The sequence below is a fragment of the Podarcis vaucheri genome, assembly GCF_965113315.1.
Source record: "Podarcis vaucheri genome assembly, chromosome: 9".
Taxonomy (NCBI): Eukaryota; Metazoa; Chordata; class Lepidosauria; order Squamata; family Lacertidae; genus Podarcis; species Podarcis vaucheri.
In genome coordinates, this window is record NC_138767.1 from 21,644,797 (window position 1) to 21,671,180 (window position 26,384).

General features: G+C 45.8%; 3 protein-coding genes across 9 annotated transcripts in view; 1 reads left to right on the forward strand and 2 right to left on the reverse strand.

The window, feature by feature from the left end:
* LOC309540292 (uncharacterized protein C4orf17) overlaps window positions 1–26,384 on the forward strand; it is a 166,003-nt gene that overhangs the window by 87,655 nt on the left and 51,964 nt on the right. The window contains exon 1 of one of the 4 annotated variants that reach the window (XM_082237059.1): window positions 17,358–17,606. The exons of the other annotated variants lie outside the window; for them this stretch is intronic. The gene's annotated coding sequence lies outside the window, so the exon portion shown is untranslated. Of the gene's footprint in view, window positions 1–17,357; window positions 17,607–26,384 lie in introns of those variants that run through there. 4 annotated transcript variants of the gene reach the window in all.
* Window positions 1,482–14,335, reverse strand: LOC309540288 (alcohol dehydrogenase 1B-like). The gene is made up of 9 exons (XM_082237037.1): window positions 14,245–14,335; window positions 13,175–13,276; window positions 12,060–12,198; window positions 10,612–10,699; window positions 10,286–10,502; window positions 4,650–4,913; window positions 3,616–3,751; window positions 2,977–3,115; window positions 1,482–1,615 (listed from the first exon to the last, which is right to left on the reverse strand). Exons 1-9 carry the CDS (start codon window positions 14,260–14,262, stop codon window positions 1,591–1,593), a joined length of 1,128 nt encoding a protein of 375 aa, XP_082093163.1. The 5' UTR covers window positions 14,263–14,335; the 3' UTR covers window positions 1,482–1,590.
* Window positions 1,502–25,419, reverse strand: LOC309540287 (alcohol dehydrogenase 1B-like). Of its 4 annotated transcripts, none has more exons than XM_082237034.1 (9): window positions 25,273–25,419; window positions 24,412–24,513; window positions 23,312–23,450; window positions 21,327–21,414; window positions 21,003–21,219; window positions 20,328–20,591; window positions 19,296–19,431; window positions 18,654–18,792; window positions 1,502–1,615 (listed from the first exon to the last, which is right to left on the reverse strand). In XM_082237034.1, the coding sequence occupies exons 1-9, from the start codon at window positions 25,288–25,290 to the stop codon at window positions 1,591–1,593; spliced, it is 1,128 nt and encodes a 375-aa protein (XP_082093160.1). In that variant the 5' UTR covers window positions 25,291–25,419; the 3' UTR covers window positions 1,502–1,590. The 4 variants fall into 4 exon arrangements, with proteins under 4 accessions (XP_082093160.1, XP_082093162.1, XP_082093161.1 ...); XM_082237036.1 differs by lacking the exon at window positions 1,502–1,615 and adding an exon at window positions 2,258–2,931 and having other exon boundaries at window positions 18,603–18,792; XM_082237035.1 differs by lacking the exon at window positions 1,502–1,615 and adding an exon at window positions 14,246–14,330.

Genomic DNA, 26,384 nt, shown 5'->3' on the forward strand with positions numbered 1-26,384 from the left:
GACTATGAGATACTACAATACTTTTTTTGGGTGATACCTTATTTAATGCATTCCTTTGTTGGGAGGAAGGGGGCTTGGGGGGGTATTGCACCAAGGCCCCCAACCACCTTAATCTGGACAAACTAATGAGCATTCAGCCTGATTTGTTTGTGGAGAGATTAGATAACATTGCATCAAGCAAGTGTTAATCTGCAGTCTCTGTTGCATTTCTCCATCACCTTCCTTACTGCAAAAAGTTGGATCCACAGCCAGGATATTCCAGGATGTGATTCAATCCCATCCAAAAGTAGCAACAGTATGGAAGTGCCCTTTATCCCACTATCCTTTGTCCTGGAGAACTTTTGGCTCAGCCAAGTCACAAGAAATCTCTCTCTTTTTTTAAAAAAATGATATTTATTAAAGTTTCAGAAAAGATTACAAAAATAAGAAAAGGAAAAAAGAAAGAAAAGAAAAAGTACAAAATACAGAAAAATAAAAACACTTAAAAACAAATCAATCTTTCCATATCTTGTCTTTCGTTTACTTGTTTCCCTGACCTCCTCACACCTCCCTTTTTTGTATTCCAGTTCAATTAGTTAATTCAGCAAATCCTTTCCCTCTTTGTTTTTATCTTAATCCTTTAACTTAATATATTATAACTTTAAATTCTCACCTGTTAACAATCCATTTTTACATACTCATTTGAAACATTGCTGCTAAAACCACCTAACTTCATTCCAACCTCATACCAACATTCATTAATTTTGCAGTATTTCTGTAAATAGTCTTTAAATTTCTTCCAATCTTCTTCCACCGACTCTTCTCCCTGGTCTCGGATTCTGCCAGTCATTTCCGCCAGTTCCATGTAGTCCATCACCTTCATCTGCCATTCTTCCAAGGTGGGTAGATCTTGTGTCTTCCAATACTTTGCGGAAGCTAGCTGTGAAGCATGACACCTTTTATTTCTGATAGCTACTAAAAACTAACAAACTACTGGCTTTCATGAGTATTACATCTCCCATTCAGCCATCTAGTCACTACATAGATAGGACTCTCTCCACACACAGAGTCAGGCAATCAGTCAGGAGCGGAAGAAGAGAATAGCAGTTTCCGCCCCCTCCTTTCTCAAAACTTTAGATTAGGAGATTCTGTCAGTGGAAGGGGTGAAAATATCAACATGCTTAAGCCGGGCATTTAGCCAGTGGCTATTTAGCTTTGCCACTGATAGATAGACTAGTAGTTTTGTACCCACCAATTCTTAGGAATCTCTGTAGAGAGATTTGAAGCTACTGATTTGCAGCATGTATACTCCAGTGGGTTGAGTGTGACTTGCTCCCAAATATACATAAGACAGCTGCCTAAACTACCCAACCTCTCACCTTTGAAATACATGATAAAAATTATTTGTGTTGTTGCTTCAATAAACAGGATATTGATAGTTTGAATCACAACCTAAGATTGTGTTTATGGTAATTTTCTTCTGTTGCATTTGGAGGAAAAACGTGATGACATTGCAGAGTCCAGTCATTTTCCCATATGTCCTACTAGGCAATGTGGCAATCTGAGCTTGCAAAGGTCATTGTCTTGTATTCTTCCTCCTCACCATGGACTTTAAAACACCAGGACACTGCGAATACTGAAACAATAAGAAACAGTTTTAAATGGAAGGGTGATAATATCTGCTAGATTTTTAATGTTAATAGGCTAATATTTCAGTAGGTTTAAGATCTTCCCACAATTTCTAATGAAAGGCTTGATCCAGTTGATATTAAGGGAAGGTGATCTTTTAAGCACCATCCATTCATTCTGTTTATTATCCACCCTCTGCCATCGCATTCCAGGTGGGTTACAACGTTTTCAAATTCAATATTAACACAACTACCACAACTTACAGTCAGAGGAGCAGAAAAAGGAAGAGTAGATAGCAAACACAGTGAGTAATTTTCAGAGTGGGGGGTGGAGAAGGAAGTCTGAACCTGTACAGAAATAGGAAACCTTTTTTATAGTTAACATTTTATTAGAAGGATTTCATTTATAAAGGAATAAAGTGATAAAAGAAAAAGAGAAGAAAAGGGTGTGAAAAAGAGGAAATAAGAAGCTAGGTGATAAGCTTATAAAAGTGATTCCAAGAAAAAGAATTTCACAAGAAAAAACACAACAAGTTGATTCTATTCATTTATGCCATCACAGGAAGCTGAAATAAATGCATATTTGTCCCTAACAGAAGCATCAAGGTAAACAGTTTGTGGGTGTAATTTCATTGCCCCATCCAAAACAGTATCAATTTCAGTTTATAAATCAATTGTTGCTCAGCCTAATGAGATGTGGATCGGCCACAGTTGTGGCGGAGGTCTTGCTTGTGAACATCCATATTTGCATGGATGTACATTGCGTTGTTTCTACATGGGTTTCATTGTCCCATTTAGTTATTCATTTTCATTCTTTGAGGTGTCCGTTTCCCCATTTTGTCTTCTGTTTCTTTGTACGTAAATAGCTCATGCAACTTTCAGTACTAGAATCTAATCATGATCAAGCTAATCTCTCTGTTTTTGGGTTTTTTTGGCCACATTTTTTTTTAGATGAATAAAGCGTAGACTTCATTTTAAATCTAGGTCTTATGGGGGGGGTTTGGAGTGAATGAGTCTTGAGTTAAACTGGAGAGGGGTTAGGGGATGTGTACGCAAGCCCAGCTCACACTACAAAGGAAAACCTGGTCACCCAATATAGTGATATCATGTGATTGACAGGTCAGCAGGCCACTGCAGTCAGGAGAACTGGATCCAATCCCCCCCCCCACATATTGTACAGAAAAACTCTTCAATACAACATTGTGTTGGAAGTCCCATACATCCATTTTTAGTCTACAACGCAAACAACCTCCTAGCTTTAGTCACTCCAGCGGAGGATTGCGTAATCTTATAATGACTATGGCTATGACTCTCAGAACGGCACCTTGCCTTTTCCACTACAATATTGAGGGGTGGGGAAAAGTCTTACCTTTTTCCTGAACGCAGCAGTTCAAAGCCCTCGTTAATTTTATCAAAAGGCAATGTGTGGGTAATTAGTGGATCCAGAGCAAACTCCCCCCCCATGAAATCTGAAACCAGCTTGGGGACAGCTTCTTTGCTTTTCCAACCTGAAAACAGTAAGTGCACAGTTAAGATATGGTACTCTAATTATAATGCCATAAAAAAGGAGCAAAATGTTGGTTAAAGGTCTGGCAGTCCTACAAATTTATAGCCTGAAACCGTCTTTGAACTTGGGTTATGCAATGAGATTGACCTTGATGTTATGACAGATCTGTGGGTGGGAGGGAGGGAGATAGAGGAGATACTAACGTAGTAATTATGGGGCAAGAGTTTGCGTGGAAAGCCTACAGAGGGCCAAACTGCATGAGATCTTAAATGTATTTTCACTTGGTAAGTGCATGATTTTTAAAAAAAATCTAAATTGTAATTCCTGGGGGTAGGGAATAAATCAAGGTGTTTCTCTAATTTTGTGTTATGCCATGCTCTCAATGACAGACATTTTATGGCACAACCCGCTGCCACCCCAAGCTATTTTGTGACTGGCGGCCTCAACACTCTCTCAGAATTTGAAATGTGCCCTTTTGATAGAAAGCTAGTAGGCCCATACCTCCAAATATAGATCCTTTCCAACTGCGCCCCGTGAAGATAAGTGCTGGAGAGAAGGTAATTTCAGAATCTGAAGGGGGTGCTCCGACAACCACGCTGGTCCCATAATTCATATGGCAGGAAGCCAAGGCAGCAGTCTGGGGGAAATCCAAAGGCATGACTCTTGAATCAAGCCAAGGAGAAATACCATCCATGATCACCTCCCATGAAACAGTCAGACCTCTCAAAGATTTTACTGTTGAAAGCATATTTATAGCAATGGAAGAAAACATCCCTATCTTTTCTTCCTCCCACGTCCAGCTACATAAAGGTAAAGGTAAAGGGATCCCTGACCATTATGTCCAGTTGTGACCGACTCTGGGGTTACGGCGCTCGTCTCGCTTTATTGGCCGAGGGAGCCGGCGTACAGCTTCCAGGTCATGTGGCCAGCATGAATAAGCCGCTTCTGGCAAGCCAGAGCAGCGCACGGAAACACCGTTTACCATCCCGCCAGAGCCGTACCTATTTATCTACTTGCACTTTGACGTGCTTTCGAACTGCTAGGTTGGCAGGAGACGGGACTGAGCAACGGGAGATCACCCCATTGCGGGGATTTGAACCGCTGACCTTCTGACTAGCAATTCCAAGGCTCTGTGGTTTAACCCACAGCGCCACCCACATCCCTGTCCAGCTACATGCACACCCTGAAAAGTCTTTTTGGATTGTGAGGGCCTTCTGAAGAATGTGGGAAGGGATGCTGGGGGGGGTGGGCTTATGTGGGAGAGAAGAATCACCCAAAAGGATCATTCTCACCCCTCCATGAGTCCCTCATGCCTGAGTCCCATCCCACATTATTCCATAAGTTACCTGATCAATGGGTGGAGGATGTTTAAAACTCTGACATGTTCTACTGTCTCAGAACCCAAGGCCCTTGCTGCAACAGATTATCGGATCACAACCCAGTGAAAAATAGGAACCACTGAAGAACAGGAATGCAGGAAATTCCAGCTTCCCTTTTCAAAATAGGACAGTAAAATCCTGTCTTCATGCATGTACCATGGTGTCTGTGCGCCCAATCACTTCAAATGAATAGTCAACACCTTCACCGTCTGTCAAGCCATACAACACTTCATTGATGGGCTTCTTGAAATCCAGAGGGTTAACACACTCTGTAGCTCCCATCTCTTTAGCTTTGGGAAATTTATCCTTGTTGATGTCGACCCCGATGATTCGGGAAGCTCCAGCTGCTTTGCAGCCCATGACAGTTGAGAGGCCAACTCCTCCCAGACCAAAAACGGCACAGGTTGAACCAGGCTCCACCTGAAATCATAGAATCATAGAATTGTAGAGTTGGAAGAGACCATCTAATCCAACCCCCTGCACTACTTGTCTCTCTCTTTCGGTATATGATGGCAAGGGTGTTCCCCTGGGCAATTGGTTGTGGATGGGATTGCTCCTTGATGTTCAAAGCATCCAAGAGAGAGGTGGGATGCTGGAGAACTACGTCTGTAGCAAGAACATGAGTGCAGGTCATGAGGGTACATCCAGTGGATTGGTGGGTATTTGGTGGCTGTTATGTAGTGTAGTTTCACCCTGGGCCAACAGGGGGATACTGTATATAGTTTTCACTCAGGTCTGTAGATAGTTTTCACTCAGGTCCGCGTCCGTTATTTTAGGCGGGAACTCTGAGCTGTTATGGTTACAATGTTGACAGCCGGCTGACTATAAATACAGGCCGGCTGAGCTGTTCGCTGTCAGTTTATTTCCAGCTTACCAGAATAAAAGAGCTACTTGAAGAAATCGCTGTGCCGGCTGCTATGTCAACCCACAACTTAACACTGGCGACGAGGATGGGATGGATGGACATCAGAGCACAGCCAGATGCGGCCAGCCTCTGAACTGAGCTGAATCACAGAGCGAAATCACTGAGCGAAATCACTGAGCGAAATCACTGAGCGAAATCACTGGGCAGAACCAATTCAGAGCTGACTGTTCTGGCTGGAGCACTGTGTTCCATCCATCGCCCTTCACGCCGGCATCGGAATCATGGCTTCACTTGTGCCTCTACCGCCGTTTGCGCCAGCATCTGAATCATGGGACTCCTACCTCGCTCGGTTCGACTGCTACCTCCAAGCCAACGAGCTGACAGCGGTATCAAAGGATCGGAAGCGGGGCCTATTCCTCAGCCTCTGTGGGCCTGAGGTGTTTGAGACGGCCCGAGCATTGGTTGCACCTGAAGCAGTCCAGGAAACACCATGGGACACGATCCAAGAGAAGCTCCGCAGCCACTACGCACCAAAGCCGTCCAAGATTGCTGCCCGCCATGCGTTCTACCACCGGAACCAGGCAGAGGGGGAGTCAATCAACAACTACACCACCGCCCTGCGACAGGCTGCAATGCACTGTGAGTTCCGAGACTTAAACAATGCCCCGATGGATCGAATCGTCTGCGGGGTCCGGGACATCCATCTGCAACGGCGTCTCCTAGCCAAGCCAGACCTCACGCTACAGAAAGCCATTGAGGAGGCTGTGGCCTCAGAAGCTGCTGAACGCTCCGCTCAGGAGATCCGCAAGTCCAGCAGCCCGCGTCTTGCTAGGGAGCCAGTTCCGGTGCATCATGAAGAGGCCAGCAGTGATGAGGCATCCTCCAGTGAAGACGATGATGTGCACCAGACAAAGCGGGAGCGCAGGAAGTTCCAACAGAACTCCGCAACCCAATGGTTGCGGAGGCAACCATTCCCGTGCCAAGTGTCGATTCAGAGATGCCATCTGTAGGAAGTGTTCCAGAAGGGGCCACATCGCTAAGGTCTGCCGATCGGCTCCGTCTGACACCCCCCCTTCATCGACTCGCAAGTCCAAGTCTTCACTCCAGTCTGCCAAGGAAAGTTGTTTCGCTCTCACCAACTGCCGCTGCCCGTTTGGAACCACGATTGGCCAAACCGACTCGTCGACGCGACGCAAGCTGAACGTCACGGTGCTCATTGAAGGAGCTCCATGTGACATGGAGATCGACACCGGGTCTGCCCTGTCCATCGTGTCATGGAGCACCCTCAAAAGACTGGTACCCAGAGTGTCCAAAAGGCAACTCGACTCTCACCGCGTACACCTGAGAGACTACCAGGGAAACGACATTCCCGTGGTAGGCGTTGGCCGGTTCCGGATCGCCTTCAAGGATTTTTCGGGCCTGCTCCGGTTGGTGGTGGTCGAAGGTCAGCGGCCAAGCCTCCTAGGGCTAGACTGGTTTGATGCCCTCGGCCTGGAAATCACCGGCATCAACTGCATCTCTAACGCAGAGACTGAGGGTCTGGTCAAAGACTTTGCCGAGGTTTTTGACGGCACCTTGGGGCAATATACAGGTACGCCCATCTCCTTTAGCCTTGATCCACAAGTCGCCCCCATCAAGCTAAAGCCACGCTGGGTTCCCTTTGCTCTCAAGGCTAAGGTGGACGAACAACTGGACAAACTGATCGCCCAAGGAGTTTTGGAGCCGGTTGACCACGCAAAGTGGGAAACCCCCATCGTCACGCCTGTCAAGCCAGATGGGTCGGTGAGAATCTGCGCTGACTACAAGTGCACGATTAACAAGGCACTTCAGCAGCACGCTTATCCGGTTCCTGTTGTCCACCACCTGCTGCAATCCCTGGGTGAGGGTAAGGTCTTCGCTAAGCTGGACCTTGCCCAAGCCTATCAACAACTGCCTGTCGATGATGCCACTGCTGAGGCCCAGACGATCGTCACCCACCGGGGGGCATTCCATTGCCGCCGGTTGCAGTTCGGGGTGAGTGTGGCTCCTGGCATCTTCCAAAGCCTTATGGAGCGTCTCCTGCAAGGGCTTCCGGGCGTGGTACCATATTTTGATGACGTCTTGGTGTCTGCAGACTCACACCAGCAGCTGTTCGAGCGCCTCCGTGCCGTGCTGACCAGGTTCCAGGAGGCCGGGCTCAAGGTAAAGAGGGAGAAGTGCCAGATTGCCGTTTCACAGGTAGAGTTCCTGGGCTATCTTATCGATGCCTCCGGCCTTCATCCAACCACATCCAAGATCCGCGCTATCCAGCAGGCCCCCACCCCAAAAAACAAAACGGAGTTGCAGGCATTCCTGGGGCTGCTGAACTTTTATAACATGTTCCTGCCCCACAAAGCCACAGTGGCTGAGCCTCTTCACCGACTCCTTAGCACTAAGACGCCTTGGGCCTGGGGTCATCGGGAGACGGCGGCTTTCAACGCGGTCAAGGCTCTCCTTTCTTCAGACAGTGTGCTGGTACAGTACAGTGAATCCAGGCCGCTGGTCCTTGCCTGCGACGCCTCACCTTTTGGCATCGGTGCTGTCCTTAGTCACCGTTTTCCAGATGGAAGAGAAGCACCGCTCGCCTACTTTTCCAGGACACTATCTCCGACGGAACGGAATTACAGCCAGCTCGACAAGGAGGCATTGGCACTTGTGGCTGGAGTGAAGAGGTTCCATGAATACCTCTATGGCAGGACTTTTGACCTCATCACTGACCACAAGCCACTCCTGGGCCTCCTCGCCGGTGATCGTCCAACTCCACCGGTCCTCTCACCACGCATGCTGCGATGGACTGTTTTCCTGGCTGCCTACCACTACCGGCTCATCCATCGCCCGGGGAAATCGATGGGCCATGCCGACGCCCTCAGCCGTTGCCCTCTTCCAGCATTTGTGGAAGACCCGGCTCCAGCTTCATCGCTCCTTCTGATTGAGGATCTTCCGACAGCGCCTGTATCGGCTGCCACTGTGGCCTCCGCGTCTGCCCAGGATCGCACCATCAGCCGGGTGCTCAACTGGGTGTGGAGGGGGTGGCCACAAGGGCCTTTTGCATCGGAGTTCCAGCCCTTCGCAACCAGACAACATGAACTCTCAGCTCATCGCGGCTGTCTGCTGTGGGGAGACCGCGTCGTGATTCCCCAGGGACTCCGTCAGCGCGTCCTGGAGGCTCTGCACGTTGGCCACCCAGGAATTGTCAAAATGAAGGCGTTGGCTCGGTGTTACGTCTGGTGGCCTAATATGGACGATGCCATCACTGCCTGGGTGTCCGCCTGCCAAGCGTGCCAAGAGTCGAGGCCTGCACCACTGGCAGCTAAGGGACACACCTGGGAGACGCCAAAGACACCCTGGTTGAGGGTGCACATCGATCTGGCTGGCCCCTTTCACGGCCGGACCTTTATGGTAGTGGTGGACGCCTATTCCAAATGGCTGGAGGTCGCCCTGATGCCCTCCACCACTACCGAAGCTGTCATCCGGGTGCTGCGAGGCCTGTTTGCAATGCATGGGTGTCCTGATGTCCTGGTCTCTGACAACGGACCGCAGTTCACGTCAGGCATGTTTGAGCGGTATCTTTTGGGACTGGGCATCCGCCATGCCCTAACAGCACCTTTTCATCCATCCAGCAACGGGCAAGCAGAAAGAATGGTGCGCTCGACAAAAGAGGCACTGGCGCGCCTGGACCGGGGAGACTGGCATGAGCGGGTTGCCGAATACTTGTTCGTGCAACACATCACCCCTCATGCGGCCACAGGGAGGAGCCCTGCTGAACTGCTTATGGGCCGCCGCCTCAGGTCACCGCTTGACCGGCTACACCCAGACTTTGCCGTGGCTGAACCCCCAGGCTGTGCCAACGCACCACGGTCATTTGTCCCAGGAAACCAGGTCTTTGCCCGGAACTATGTGGGGGACATCCCTTGGGTGCCAGCCACAGTAGTGGGAGTCACTGGACCTCGCTCATACCAGGTGGCACTCGAAGACGGACGCTTGTGGCGACGGCACATAGACCAGCTTAGGCGCAGGGTTGGGGACTTGGACACTACCGAGGTGCCCCCAACTGCGCTTGCGGCTCCGGAAGAGACACGTACAGATGGCGAGGCCCCACCTACACCTCCCTCGCAAACTGCCAGCGTGGAGCCGAACCAAGCCATTTCAGAACAGACTCAGACCACTCCACTTGCGGAGGCTCCACCCACAGCAGCGGATCCAGGGGAGTTGGTTCCAACGCCACCTAGGGTCGCACCACAGCCTCAGCGAGAACTGTGTGGCCCTCCGGACTTGGCTACCGGTCCCCGGCGGTCTGGCAGAGTTTCCAAGCGCCCAACTTATTTAAAGGACTATGTTGTTGGACAGGTATCACTGTTGGTCTAAGTAGGGGAAATGTAACCGATATGCTTTTGTGCCTAATTGAACCATTACGCGTAGTGCTGTATATAAGGAAACCATTACGATTGTAACTAACGCCTTATCTCGGTGGGGAGGGGTGTTATGTAGTGTAGTTTCACCCTGGGCCAACAGGGGGATACTGTATATAGTTTTCACTCAGGTCTGTAGATAGTTTTCACTCAGGTCCGCGTCCGTTATTTTAGGCGGGAACTCTGAGCTGTTATGGTTACAATGTTGACAGCCGGCTGACTATAAATACAGGCCGGCTGAGCTGTTCGCTGTCAGTTTATTTCCAGCTTACCAGAATAAAAGAGCTACTTGAAGAAATCGCTGTGCCGGCTGCTATGTCAACCCACAACTTAACAGTGGCTTTGCTATTTTTTATTGTTTTGATTCATTTACTGTATTGAATGTGCTTTCACCTGGTTCTGTGCCAGAGGCCCAGAGCCCACCTGTCCTCCTCTTTCTGTCTAGACCTGCCACAAATTCCCCACACTGAATATAAGCATTACCAATGTTTAACCCTTACCTTTGCACTGTTGATGGCAGCACCATAGCCAGTAGAAAACCCACAGCCAATCAGACACACTTTTTCTGCAGGAGCTGCAGCATCAATTTTGACCACCGCAGATTCATGCACCACGGTGTATTCTGTGAAGGTGCTAGTTTTGGCAAAGCTGTAGATCTGTTGGCCTTTGTAAGTGAACCTGCTGGTGCCATCGTGCATTAATCCAGAGGCGGTAAGGCTAAAAGATGAAGAAAGGAAAATCGTGCTTTGGGTTGTGTTTTTTTTTTAACCCAACATATGCACTGCTGGTGTTTCTAATACTGTTGCAAATAACAACTTCAACTCACTCGCCCATTTTGCACAGATTGCCTCTGGGATGTTTGCATATGCTGCATTCTCCACATTGTGGGGCAAAGAGTGGGATGACTTTGTCTCCTGGGAATGATGAAAATACCATCATTAGCCTGCTTAAAACATTCAGGAAAAGCTAGTACATACCACAGGCTTGGGGAACCTTCAGTCCTTCAGATGTTGCTGGACTACAACTCCCATCAACCCTAGCAAGCATGGTCAGTGGCCAGTGTGATGGGACAGCTGAGCTGAGCCAAGACAGCCAACCAAAGTGGAGTGCAAAGAATCTTGATTTTCTTTTTTTTAATGCTTTGTGTGTCTGTTTCTAATCTTGCCCCTTTCTAAAATTTATCTATTGCAGTGTGTTTTTCTTATTGTAAATCTGCCAAAGAATCAAATCCGATCAGGATTAAGGGGTTTTCTCAAGATGGTGGAGGGCATGTGTACAGTGTCTCATTGGTGCAGTGCTGATGGCACTTACCCTTCCTCTGATAGGAAATGCTTTTTGGGGGGCGGGGGACAGTACAAAATTGGGGAGGGGGGTTCACGAGGGTCAGTTGGAGGGGGGAAGTGAGAAATGTCCCTATTTTCATCTGAGCAATGTTGGAGGGTATGTCATGAATGTTGCAGCCCATCGTGCAGCTAGCTGCGAAGTGGGGAGCACAGGTTGAATTCAAGAAGCGGGTTCTTTAATGTGCATGTGTAGGCTGCCCCGTTCGTGCATGCCCACTGGTTGCCACTTTGTTTCCTGGCCCAATTCAAGCTGCTCATCTTAGTGTTTAATTCCCTAAACAAATTTATCACCCAATAGCTGAAATATTGTCTCTTCCCCTACAGACCCTCTTGGGCAGGCATCCCCAAACCCAGACCTCCAGATGTTCTGGGACTACAATTTCCATCATCCCTGACCATTGGTCCTGTTAGCTAGGGATGATGGGAGTTGTAGTCCCAAAACATCTGGAGGGCTGTGTTTGGGGGTGCCTGCTCTTGGACATTCAAATCAGTAGAAGGGGCCCTTTTGGTAGTTCCTCTTTCATCAACATTTTGGGGGGTTGGCAGTATAGCAGTCCTGGTCTTTGGCACCTGAAAATAGGGACTACCCTATTCTCTTGACTGCAATTTGTTTTAGATTAATATTGCAGGTTTAACTATTTGTGACCCATCCTGGCAAGTGATATTAGTAGTAGTAGTAATATCAGCAGTTAAGCAAAAAAAAAAATGTTGCTGTCTAGCAATTGATTCTAGAAATGTCTAGCAATTGATTCCAAATTCTGGCATTTACATTAAAAATCTAGACATTGGCCCAGAGCTGACCACCCTTCCCTAAAGAAAACACTTTCTCGGTCATTCTTCCACCAGTTGGTTGGCTCTCCTAGTTTCGTTTGATCCTTGTTGACCAATGCGGTGAGTTGTTATTTTCTGGTTGCACTGTGCTTTACCTTACCTGGTTTCACACAGGTAACTCCTTCCCCAACGCTCTCTACAACACCAGCTGCCTCGTGACCAAGAATAATCGGGAATTTTACCTGCAATGCCCCACTTAGTACATGGTCATCGGAGCGACAGATTCCAGATGCCAAAATCTGGTTTAAAGGAGAAAGTTTTTTATTTTATATTATTTTAACAAATTTAGTTCATGAATTGCTTCCCATAAGATATCTCAAAATGATATCGCAGTAAAAACTTAAATAATAGAAACAATTACAAACACATCAACATGCACAAAAATTTAAAAGCAATTAAAAATAATTCCATGTGTGAAAACAATTTCACATCTAATTCAGACTGGTTAAAGATCTCCACTTAACTGGGGGTTTTTTGTGTTTTTTGAAAAAGGAAGTCTTTAATTGATACCTATCATCCAATAGCAAATATAACCAGGGAGCTTTTGAGTTTTACCTTGGTCCTAGAAACACCCCTCTCATGATATTGCTCACAATCCCTCTCCTGCAGCAACTTTCAGGGGTTCAGAACCCCCCCACATTTCCACATCAGTTTGCAGGTTTTTGTTGAAAATTCATCAGGATTTCAGTGCAAATTTCTCCTAATATAAACACGTTTGCTATAAAGATCTACAATGACTCCCCATGTGTTTCTAAGCACAATTCAAAGTGTTAGTGTTGACCTTTGTTAATATTCTGATTTTAATATTCTGTTGTGATTTTAATATTCTGTTGGAAGCCACCCAGAGGGGCTGGGCAACCCAGTCAGATGAGTGGGGTACAAGTTGTTGTTGTTGTTGTTGTTGTTGTTGTTATGCTGAGTCAAACCATTGGTCCATATAGCTCAGCATTTTCCACATTGACTGAAGCAGCTCTCCAGAGAGTCAGACTAGGGACTCTCCCACACCTGCCTGGAGATACCAGGGATTCATCCTCAGACTTTTGCAAGCAAAACAGCTGTTCCTCCAGGGCTGCAGCCCTTCCCCATTCTCATATTGTTTTTGAAAGCATAAATTAGGTAGATTTATCTTTAAGTGCAAACTGAATCAAATTCCTCCATCCCTAGTGCATATACTAACAATCTGCAGAAATGCCATTTTGGGTTTGTCTCTCTTACCTTAATCCGAACTTCATGTGCCTTAGGTGGGGCAACTTCTACTTCCACAATACTAAATGGTTTATTGACTTCCCAGACAACGGCAGCTTTGCACTTAATGACCTGAGATAATAGAATATCATAACAGTATTTCTGTATGTAACTGTGCAATCCTATCCTGGGCAACCCCCCACCCCCAATAATATGTATATACCATTTGATTCTACAAAACCTCAAAACAGTTTACAGTGACAGCTCTGATTTCAATGTCCTGTGAAATAACAGAAGATCATATACTATTTTTCCAAGCAGCTAACATTGCAATCCTGTGCACATTTACTATTTAATATGCCAGTGCTATTTTTTCTGGAAAAAGAGGTGCCAAAACTCACCATGAATCCCTCCTTTGTTCTCTTATAATGGCAATGGCACCCATCTGAGAGGTGCAGGAATTGAGTTCTGGTGAGTTCCAGCTGAAAAAAAAACCCCTGCCTATAGCCAAATTCCTCAGGGTGGCTTTCAATTAGACATCTTTTTACAATCTTCACTAGGGCTTACTCCCTGGTTAAGTTATTTAGGAGTGAAGCCCTGATGACCACTGAGCTAGTTTTCAACTTGCTGGATGTTTCTCCCTCCCCAGTTGAAAGCATGTTTAACATTCACTGGTTCGGTATTAATGATGGTGTTCCAGGAGGAGGAAAATAGAAGAAACTTTCAGGAACCCCTAGGATGAAACTTCCAAGAACTTCTTGGATGAACCCCAAGGAATGTATTGCTCCTGCTTATAGTACAATAAGCCTATTTTGTAATATTTAATATAATATGTTTAATATTTAATATGTGCCCCAATACCAGTGCTTTCTGGAAAATGAGGTGCCAGAACTCACCACGAATGCCTCCTTTGTTCTCTTACAATGGCAATGGCACCCATCTGTGAGGTGCCGGAATTGAGTTCTGGTGAGTTCCAGCTGAAAAAAAGCCCTACCTATAGCCAAATTCCTCAGGGTGGCTTACAATTAGCCTATTTTTATTTTTTGTATTTGTGCATCTTGGTGCTGAAAAAGCAACTTTAAAAGAAATCATCTACTTACTTTCCCTGCAGTGCTCATGATGTTGAGCTTTGTAATCTACCGTATCTGCTTCCTCTGTGTTGTTTCAGAACTTCTAGTCTGTTCTCCTAGAAGTACAAAGGTTCTGCTGCAAATATTTGGCTTATCTTTCAAATAAAGTTAATCCTTCCCTAGTTCAATGTCAAGAGATGTGGCCACTCCTCTATGTTCAGTTTGACTCCACCTGCAATTTCACAACTTTGAAGGAAGTAGGTTAAGAGTCCTCAGCTGCGGTACAATACACTGTATATTTAGATTGCACTCAAGGAAATAAGAGCCTTATCCTCCATGAAAATTTGCTTTAATCTTTTCCAAACTGTGCAACGCATCCGTTGAGGATCACACCCCATGGACGACTCTGGGCTGTGAGTCTGCTATCAGGAGGGTTGGCACTATGTGTGATTAAAGATGATAGCAATTAACAATGGTGATAAGAAAGCCCAAACAACCCCTCACCCCGATCGTCGCAAGCGTAGCCGTTGAAGATCACGTCGTTGTTTTTGAACAGGCACTCCGGGGACGAGTTGAAATCGCTCTCCATCCCTCCGTCGGAATTGGAGCTGATCTTGATGCTGCTGCTTGTGGTGTGGTCGCATCTTTGGGGGAACTTGGCCCCGCGACATGCCCCCATCATGCCCCCATCACCCATGACCATCTTGACATAAACACATGGGACACGTTGCTTGAGTCAAATATCAGCACGACTTTATTGATTACAGATGAAGGGGGTGGTCAGGCATTGGGAAAACCAGTTTAAGTGCCATCCTGCCTGTATATCTGTGGGGTCAACTCAAGGCAAAGAGGCCCCTAATGACACACATCAAGTACGAACCCCTTGCGGGGTTGCTGCCTTGAGGAGTACTCTCGCCCTCCCTCCCTCCTGCCAGGGCTACAGAACTGAAGCCACTCCTTCCAGATGTAAATGTTTTGGAGGGCGCATCCTGTGTCAGTGGCTGGAAATCCAATTCCTTATCTGCAGTGCAATAGGGACAAAAAGGCACCCCATAACCACATTGTACAGTGTAAATGGTTTGGAGGGTGCACTGAATACAAGACGAATATCTCTGCATCATCTGCATCTAGTTCCTGATTTAGGAAGCGAGTCTTTTCACACAAAAGCTGTTTTCCTGAATCAAGGTTTTAATATTTTGCTTTGATTTCTATTTTAAAAAATCATATGAAAAAGGGTTGTTTCTCTGCTCTTAATTTTTTAAAAAATTGACATTTTCCCAAAGTAAAGCATGAAACAAGAAAATAGGACATACAAAGCACACATTTGCTATTCATCGTACAGAAATAAAAGTATTTTGTCCAAAGATTGTGTTCATTCACTATTCTCAGGAGATCTCTAAGTATGTATTTCTCAAATAGCATTCCTTCCTCCCTAATGTAATTTGTGTTAATGGAGGCTGAATCTAGTGTCCATCTCTCTTTGCATATGAAGGAAAGGGCTATCCTACTCCATTAAATTTATTACCTTTAATGTCTCTGTTTTGACACACCCAGTGCTCCAAGGAGGCTACAACCCATATCTTAACAAGCCAGCCTTTCACCGAAAAGCCCTTCATCTTCCAGTAGCTTTCTACTTCTATTCAGGCTGCTGAGGGCTACCAGTTTCCAATGAAGCAACTGAAAGTCGCCAGGTTGCCCAATGTTTAGTAATGCTAGAACTGGGTGCTCATCCAGCAATAGCTGATAATTTCTGCAAACACAGAATTCCAACACTCTGCAGCAAATCTGCATTCCTACCATATGTGGATAGGTCTCCTGACTGACATAGTTTATAACAGTGTTTTGCTTGTGTTTTACCCCACATAGCATTCCAGGGGCGGACTTTGGTCTTTAAAATTTCATTGATGCCCAGTGTGAGGCCAGCATCCCCCCCCTTTGCCTTCTGTTCTGCTCAGTTGACTACATTATAGATGAGACACCCTGAAACACCCACTATGCTCAGCGTCCAAGGCAGCAGAACCATCTTGATGCCCTAAATCTGCCTCTGCTGCGTGTCTTCTGAAATATTCTGCCCCTGCAGAGAGCCCTAGCAGATATATTTGCTTTATAATGAGTGGAAAGGTTTGCTAAACACATTTTGCACTGTCACCCTGAATACCCAATAAAGCCTTATATTTCAGGCAAATATTAAACCCGCTGCCCTTGACTGATTTCTAAAGCATATTGACATTCAAGTAAAATCAATGATTTGTCAGTATGCCTTTCAACCAATGTGCAGCGACTGGGCTCAATAACTGTTTCTGCCCCGACTGGGCTAGGCGACTGGAGCACTTTCAGAGACCTTCCAATCCTGGAAAACAGGTCCCAGTGCACTGGACCCACAACTGTGCATTGTGAGCACCAGACTCATGCAGAGTATAAATAACGCGGAAGCTAGCTGTGAAGCATAACACCTTTTATTTCTAATAGCTATTAAAAACTAATGAACTACTGGCTTTCATAGATAGGACTCTCTCCACACACAGAGTCAGGCAATCAGTCAGGAGCGGAAGAAGAGAATAGCAGTTTCCGCTGCCTCCTTTCTCAAAACTTTAGATCAGGAGATTCTGTCAGTGGGAGGGGTGAAAATATCAACATGATTAAGCTGGAAATTTAGCCAGTGGCTATTTAGCTTTGCCACTGATAGATAGACTAGTAGTTTTGTACCCACCAATTCTTAGGAATCTCTGTAGAGAGATTTGAAGCTACTGATTTGCAGCATGTATACTCCACTGGGTTGAGTGTGACTTGCTCCCAAATATACATAAGACAGCTGCCTAAACTACCCAACCTCTCACCTTTGAAATACATGATAAAAATTATTTGTGTTGTTGCTTCAATAAACAGGATATTGATAGTTTGAATCACAACCTAAGATTGTGTTTATGGTAATTTTCTTCTGTTGCATTTGGAGGAAAAACGTGATGACATTGCAGAGTCCAGTCATTTTCACATATGTCGTACTAGGCAATGTGGCAATCTGAGCTTGCAAAGGTCATTGTCTTGTATTCTTCCTCCTCACCATGGACTTTAAAATACCAGGACAGTGCGAATACTGAAACATTAAAAAACAGTTTTAAATGGAAGGGTGATAATATCTGTTAGATTTTTAATGTTAATAGGCTAATATTTCAGTAGGTTTAAGATCTTCCCACAAATTTCTAATGAAAGGCTTGATCCGGTTGATATTAAGGGAAGGTGATCTTTGAAGCACCATCCATTCATTCTGTTTATTATCCACCCTCTGCCATCGCATTCCAGGTGGGTTACAACGTTTTCAAATTCAATATTAACACAACTACCACAACTTACAGTCAGAGGAGCAGAAAAAGGAAGAGTATATAGCAAACACAGTGAGTAATTTTCAGAGTGGGGGGTGGAGAGGGAAGTCTGAACCTGTACAGAAATAGGAAACCTTTTTTATAGTTAACATTTTATTAGAAGGATTTCATTTATAAAGGAATAAAGTGATAAAAAAAGAGAAGAAAAGGGTGTGAAAAAGAGGAAATACAAAGCCTGGGGATAAGCCTATAAAAGTGTTTTCGAGAAAAAGAATTGCACAAGAAAAAACACGACAAGTCGATTCTATTCATTTATGCCATCACAGGAAGCTGAAATAAATGCATATTTGTCCCTAACAGAAGCATCAAGGTAAACAGTTTGTGGGTGTAATTTCATTGCCCCATCCAAAACAGTATCAATTTCAGTTTATAAATCAATTGTTGCTCAGCCTAATGAGATGTGGATCGGCCACAGTTGTGGCGGAGGTCTTGCTTGTGAACATCCATATTTGCATGGATGTACATTGCGTTGTTTCTACATGGGTTTCATTGTCCCATTTAGTTATTCATTTTCATTCTTTGAGGTGTCCGTTTCTCCATTTTGTCTTCTGTTTCTTTGTACGTAAATAGCTCATGCAACTTTCAGTACTAGAATCTAACCATGATCAAGCTAATCTCTCTGTTTTTGCCCACTTTTTTTTTTTGTAGATGAATAAAGCGTAGACTTCATTTTAAATCTAGGTCTTATGGGGGGGTGTTGGAGTGAATGAGTCTTGAGTTAAACTGGAGAGGGGTTAGGGGATGTGTACGCAAGCCCAGCTCATGCTACAAAGGAAAACCTGGTCACCCAATATAGTGATGTCATGTGATTGACAGGTCAGCAGGCCACTGCAGTCAGGAGAACTGGATCCAACCCCCCCCATATTGTACAGAAAAACTCTTCAATACAACATTGTGTTGGAAGTCCCATACATCCATTTTTAGTCTACAACGCAAACAACCTCCTAGCTTTAGTCACTCCAGCGGAGGATTGTGTAATGACTATGGCTATGACTCTCAGAATGGCACCCTGCCTCTTCCACTACAATATTGAGGGGTGGGGGTGGGGAAAGGTCTTACCTTTTTCCTGAACGCAGCAGTTCAAAGCCCTCGTTGATTTTATCAAAAGGCAAAGTGTGGGTAATTAGTGGATCCAGAGCAAACTTCCCCCCCATGAAATCTGAAACCAGCTTGGGGACAGCTTGTTTGCTCTTCCAACCTGAAAACAGTAAGTGCACAGTTAAGATATGGTACTCTAATTACAATGCCATAAAAAAGCAGCAAAAGGCTGGTTAAAGGTCTGGAAGTCCCACAAATTTATAGCCTGAAACTGTCTTTGAACTTGGGTTATGCAATGAGATTGGCCTTGATGTTATGACAGATCTGTGGGTGGGTGGGAGATAGAGGAGATACTAACGTAGTAATTATGGGGCAAGAGCTTGCGTGGAAAGCCTACAGAGGGCCAAACTGCATGAGATCTGAAATGTATTTTCACATGGTAAGTGCATGATTTTTTAAAAACTCTAAATAGTATTTGCTGGGGGTGGGGAAATAATGAACAAATCAAGGTGTTTCTCTAATTTTGTGTTATGCCATGCTCCCCATGACAGACATTTCATGGCACAATCCGCTGCCACCCCAAGCTATTTTGTGACAGGCGCCCTCAACACTCTCTCAGAATTTGAAATGTGCTCTCTTGATAGAAAGCTAGTAGGCCCATACCTCCAAATATAGATCCTTTCCAAGTGCGCCCCGTGAAGATAAGTTCTGGAGAGAAGGTAATTTCAGAAGCTGAAGGGGGCACTCCGACAACCACGCTGGTCCCATAATTCATATGGCAGGAAGCCAAGGCAGCAGTCTGGGGGAAATCCAAAGGCATGACTCTTGAATGAAGGCAAGGAGAAATACCATCCATGATCACCTTCCATGACACTGTCAGACCTCTCAAAATTTTTTACTGTTCATAGCATATTAATAGCAATGGAAGAAAACATCCCTATCTTTTCTTCCTCCCATGTCCAGCTACATAAAGCTAAAGGTAAAGGGATCCCTGACTATTAGGTCCAGTCGTGACCAACTCTGGGGTTGCAGCGCTCATCTCGCTTTATTGGCCGAGGGAGCCGGCGTACAGCTTCCGGGTCATGTGGCCAGCATGACTAAGCCGCTTTTGGTGAACCAGAGCAGCGCATGGAAATGCCTTTTACCTTCCCACCAGAGCCGTACCTATTTATCTACTTGCACTTTGATGTGCTTTCGAACTGCTAGGTTGGCAGGAGAAGGGACCGAGCAACGGGAGCTCACCCCGTTGCGGGGATTTGAACCACCGACCTTCTGACTGGCAATTCCTAGGATCTGTGGTTTAACCCACAGCGCCACCCGCGTCCCTGCCCAGCTACATGCACACCCTGAAAAGCCTTTTTGGATGGTAAGGGCCTTCTGAAGAATGTGGGAATGGATGCTGGGGAGTGGGCTTATGTGGGAGAGAAGAATCACCCAAAAGGATCAATCTCACCCTTCATGAGCCCCTCATGCCCGAATCCCATCTCACATTATTCCATAAGTTACCTGATCAATGGGTGGAGGATGTTTAAAACTCTGACATGTCCTACTGTCTCAGAACCCAAGGCCCTTGCTACAACAGATTATCGGATCACAACCCAGTGAAAAATAGGAACCACAGAAGAACAGGAATGCAGGAAATACCAGCTTCCCTTTTCAAAATAGGACAGTAAAATCCTGTCTTCATGCATGTACCATGGTGTCTGTGCGCCCAATCACTTCAAATGAATAGTCAACACCTTCACCGTCTGTCAAGCCATACAACACTTCATTGATGGGCTTCTTGAAATCCATAGGGTTGACACACTCTGTAGCTCCCATCTCTTTAGCCTTGGGAAATTTATCCTTGTTGATGTCGACTCCGATGATTCGGGAAGCTCCAGCTGCTTTGCAGCCCATGACAGTTGAGAGGCCAACTCCTCCCAGACCAAAAACGGCACAGGTTGAACCAGACTCCACCTGAAATCATAGAATCATAGAATTGTAGAGTTGGAAGAGACCATCTAATCCAACCCCCTGCAGTACTTGGGTCTCTCCTTCAGTATATGATGGCAAGGGTGCTCCCCCTGGGCAATTGGTTGTGGATGGGATTGCTCTTTGATATTCAAAACATCCAAGAGAGAGGTGAGATGCTGGAGAACTACGTCTGTAGCAAGAACGTGAATTCAGGTCATGAGGGTACATCCAGTGGATTGGTGGGTATTTGGTGGCTTTGCTATTTTATGTTGTTTTGATTCATTTACTCTATAGACTGTGCTTTCACCTGGTTCTGTGCCAGAGGCCCAGAGTCCACCTGTCCTCCTCTTTCTGTCTAGACCTGCCACAATTTCCCCACACTGAATATAAGCATTACCAATGTTTAACCCTTACCTTTGCACTGTTGATGGCAGCACCATAGCCAGTAGAAAACCCACAGCCAATCAGACACACTTTTTCTGGAGGAGCTGTAGCATCAATTTTGACCACCGCAGACTCATGCACCACAGTGTATTCTGCGAAAGTGCTAGTTCTAGCAAAGGTGTGGATCTGCTGGCCTTTGTAAGTGAACCTGCTGGTGCCATCAGGCATTACTCCAGAGGCGGCAAGGCTAAAAGATGAAGAAAGGAAAATCGTGCTTTGGGTTGTGTTTTCTTTAATCTAACATTTGCACTGCTGGTGTTTCCAATACTGTTTCAAATAACAACTCCAACTCACTCGCAGAGTTTGCACAGATTGCCTCTGGGATGTTTGCATGCGCTGCATTCTCCACACTGGGGGGCAAAGAGTGGGATGACTTTGTCTCCTGAGAATGATGAAAATACCATCATTAGCCTGCTTAAAATATTCGGACAAGCTAGTACATACCACAGGCTTGGGGAACCTTCAGTCCTTCAGATGTTGCTGGACTATGACTCCCATCAACCCTAGCAAGCATGGTCAGTGGCCAGTGTGATGGGACAGCTGAGCTGAGCCAAGACAGCCAACCAAAGTGGAGTGCAAAGAATCTTGATTTTCTTTTTTTTAATGCTCTGTGTGTCTGTTTCTAATCTTGCCCCTTTCAAAAATTTATCTATTGCAGTGTGTTTTTCTTTTTGTAAATCTACCAAAGAATCAAATCCGATCAGGATTAAGGGGTTTTCTCAAGATGGTGGAGGGCATGTGTACAGTGTTGCATTGGTGCAGTGCTGATGGCACTTACCCTTCCTCTGCTGGGAAATGCTTTTTTGAGGGCGGGGGACAGTACAAAATTGGGGAGGGGGGTTGAGGAGGGTCAGTTGGAGGTGGGAAGTGAGAAATGTCCCTATTTTCATCTGAGCAATATTGGAGGGTATGTCATGATCGTTGCAGCCCATCGTGCAGCTAGCTGTGAAGTGGGGAGCACAGGTTGAATTCAAGAAGCGGGTTCTTTAATGCAGTGTTTCCCAACCGGTGTTCCGCGGCACACTACTGTGCCGTGAGACGTTGGCTGGTGTGCCGTGGGAGGGAGGCGGGCGAGTCAGGCAGTGAGAGGCGGCGGCGGCGAGGATCCGCGTCGAGCCGGGGGCGGCTCCGCGGTGGTGGTGCCGAGCGGCGGGGCAGCGCGTGCAAAAGGGAGGAGCGCGAGACAGCGGAGGAGGAGGAGGCCGGCATGTCCGGGCAGCAGCAACAACAACAGCAGCAGCAACTCCCGGCGACGGCTCCTCAAGCCCCGCCGCCGCCCCCTCCTCCGCCCGCTATCGCCGCCACCACCACAACAGCCGCCGCCGCCGCCTCAGTTGCCGCCGTCCCTCAGTCCCTCGCTCTGCTGCCTCCTCCCACCCCCAAAGCTTGGAGGTTCCCCGGCAAGGGGGAGGTAAAAAAACTTTCACTTTCGTGCGTCCCTCCCGGCGTGACGCTGCACGCTGACGTCACGGGGCTGTAATGGTGGTGTGCCGCGAGATTTTTTTCATTAAACAGGTGTGCCGTTGCCCAAAAAAGTTTGGGAAACACTGCTTTAATGTGCATGTGTAGACTGCACCGTTCATGCATGCCCACTGGTTGCCACTTTGTTTCCTGGCCCAATTCAAGCTGCTCATCTTAGTGTTTAATTCCCTAAATAAATGTATCACTCAATAGCTGAAATATTGTCTCTTCCCCTGCAGACCCTAAAGACGCTCTTGGGCAGGCATCCCCAAACTCAGCCCTCAGATGTTTTGGGACTACAATTTCCATAATCCCTGACCACTGGTCCTGTTAGCTAGGGATGATGGGAGTTGTAGTCCCTAAACATCTGAAGAGCTGAGTTTGGGGATGCCTGCTCTTGGACATTCAAATCAGTAGAAGGGGCCCTTTTGGTAGTTCCTCTTTCATCAACATTTTGGGGGGGTTGGCAGTATAGCAGTCCTGGTCTTTGGCACCTGAGAATAGGGACTACCCCATTCTCTTGACTGCAAGTTGTGACCCACCCTGGCAAGTGATAGTAGTAGTAGAGTAGTAGTAGTAGTAGTAATAATATCACCAGTTAAGTAGAAATAATGTTGCTGACTCCTATTCAGAAATGACTAGCAATTGATTCCAAATTCTGGCATTTACATTAAAAATCTAGTCACTGACCCAGAGCTGACTGCCCTTCCCTAAAGAAAACACTTTCTCGGTCATTCTTCCACCAGTTGGTTGGCTCTCCTAGTTTCGTTTGACCTTGTTGAGTTGATATTTTCTGGTTGCACTGTGCTTTACCTTACCTGGTTTCACACAGGTAACTCCTTCCCCAACGCTCTCCACAACACCAGCTGCCTCGTGACCAAGAATAATGGGGAATTTTACCTGCATTGCCCCACTCAGCCCATGGTCATCGGAGCGACAGATTCCAGACGCCAAAATCTGGTTTAAAGGAGAAAGTTTTTTATTTTATATTATTTTTAAAAATTCAGTTCATGAATTGCTTCCCATAAGATATCTCAAAATGATACCGCAGTAAAAACTTAAATAATAGAAACAATTACAAACAGATCAACATGTACAAATATTTAAAAGCAATTAAAAATAATTTCATGTGTGAAAATGATTTCACATCTAATTCAGACTGGTTAAAGATCTCCACTTAACAGGTTTTTTTGTGTGTTTTTTGAAAAAGGAAGTCTTTAATTGACACCCATCATCCAATAGCAAAAGTAAACAGGGAGCTTTTGAGTTTCACCTTGGTCCTAGAAACACTCCTCTCACGATATTGCTCACAATCCCTTGCCTGCAGCAACTTGCAGGGGTCCAAAACTCTCCCACATTTCAGTGGAAAATTCATCAGGATTTCAGTGCAAATTTCTCCTAATATAAACATGTTTGCTATAAAGATCTACAATGACTCCCCATGTGTTTCTAAGCACAATTCAAAGTGTTAGTGTTGACCTTTGTTAATATTCTGATTTTAATATTCTGTTGTGATTTTAATATTCTGTTGGAAGCCACCCAGAGGGGCTGGGCAACCCAGTCAGATGAGTGGGGTACAAGTTGTTGTTGTTGTTGTTGTTGTTGTTGTTGTTATACTGAGTCAGACCATTGGTCTATCTAGCTCAGCATTTTCCACATTGACTTAAAGCAGCTCTCCAGAGAGTTAGACTAGGGACTCTCCCACACCTGCCTGGAGATACCAGTGATTCATCCTCAGACCTTTTGCAAGCAAAACAGCTGTTCCTCCAGGGCTGCAGCCCTTCCCCATTCTCATATTGTTTTTGAAAGCATAAATTAGGTAGATTTATCTTTAAGTGCAAACTGAATCAAATTCCTCCATCCCTAGTGCAGATACTAACAATCTGCAGAAATGCCATTTTTGGTTTGTCTCTCTTACCTTAATCCGAACTTCATGTGCCTTAGGTGGGGCAACTTCTATTTCCACAATACTAAATGGTTTCTTGACTTCCCAGACAACGGCAGCTTTGCACTTAATGACCTGAGATAATAGAATGTCATAACAGTATTTCTGTATGTAACTGTGCAATCCTATCCTGGGCAACCCCCCACCCCCAATAAAATGTATATACCACTCGATTCTACAAAACCTCAAAACAGTTTACAGTGATAGCTCTGATTTCAATGTCCTGTGAAATAACAGAAGATCATATACTATTTTTCCACGCAGCTAACATTGCAATCCTCTGCATGTTTAATATTTAATATGCGCCCCAATACCAGTGTTATTTTTCTGGAAAAAGAGGTGCTGGAACTCACCATGAATCCCTCCTTTGTTCTCTTACAATGGCAATGGCACCCATCTGAGAGGTGCCGGAACTGAGTTCTGGTGAGTTCCAGCTGAAAAAAAACCCCCTGCCTATAGCCAAATTCCTCAGGGTGGCTTACAATTAGACATCTTTTTACAATCTTCACTAGGGCTTACTCCCTGGTTAAGTTATTTAGGATTGAAGCCCTGATGACCACTGAGCTAGTTTTCAACTTGCTGGATGTTTCTCCCTCCCCAGTTGAAAGCATGTTTAACATTCACTGGTTCGGTATTAATGATGGTGTTCCAGGAGGAGGAAAATAGAAGAAACTTTCAGGAACCCCTAAGATGAAACTTCCAAGAACTTCTTGGATGAACCTCAAGGAATGTATTGCTCCTGCTTATAGTACAATAAGCCTATTTTGTATTTTTTAAAGCTATTTATGCATCTTGGTGCTGAAAAAACAACTTTAAAAGAAATCATCTACTTACTTTCCCTGCAGTGCTCATGATGTTGAGCTTTGTAATATACCGTATCTGCTTCCTCTATGTTGTTTCAGAGCTTCTAGTCTGTCCTCCTAGAAGTACAAAGGTTTTGCTGCAAATATTTGGTTTATCTTTCAACTAAACATAGCCCTTCCCCAGTTCAACACCAAGAAATGTGGCCACTCCTCTACGTTCAGTTTGTTTCCACCTGCAATTTCACAACTGCAATTTCACAAGGTTAAGAGTCCTCAGCTGCGGTGCAATACACCGTACATTTAGATTGCACTCAAGGAAATAAGAGCCGTATCCTCCATGAAAATTTGCTTTAATCTTTTCCAAACCGTGCAACGCATCCGTTGCGGATCCCACCCCATGGGCGACTCTGGTCCGTGAGTCTGCTCTCAGCAGGGCTAGCACTGTGTGTGATTAAAGATGATAGCAATTAACAATGGTGATAAGAAAGCCCAAACAACCCCTCACCCCGATCGTCGCAAGCGTAGCCGGTGAAGATCACATTGTCGTTTTTGAACAGGGACTCTAGGGACGAGTTGAAATCACTCTCCATCCTTCTGTTGGAATCGGAGCTGCTGTCGGAGCTGATCTTGATGACGCTGCTCGTAGTGAGGTCGCAACTTTTGGAGAACTTGGCCCTGCCACATGCCCCCCTCATGCCCCCATCACCCATGACCATCTTGACATAAACACACGGGACACGTTGCTTGGGTCAAATATCAGCACAACTTTATTGATTACAGATGAAGGGGTTGGTCAGGCATTGGGAAAACCAGTTTAAGTGCCAGCCCGCCTGTATTTCTGTGGGGTCAACTCAAGGCAAAGAGGCCCCTAATGACACACATCAAGTACCCCCTTGCGGGGTTGCTGCCTTGAGGAGTACTCTGGCCCTTCCTCCCTCCTGCCTGGGCTTCAGAACTGAAGCCACTCCTTCCAGATCCCTTTGCAAGGTTTCCCAAATTTGGGTCTCTAGCTGCTTTGGGACTACAATTCCCATCAATTTAATGGAAATGATATTAGTAATTTTGCTATAGTAACTGCAGGCCGCATCCAAGATTCTGAAAAAGCTGCTTTCAGAGAAAGACAGCTGTGAAGTACAGCTGTCA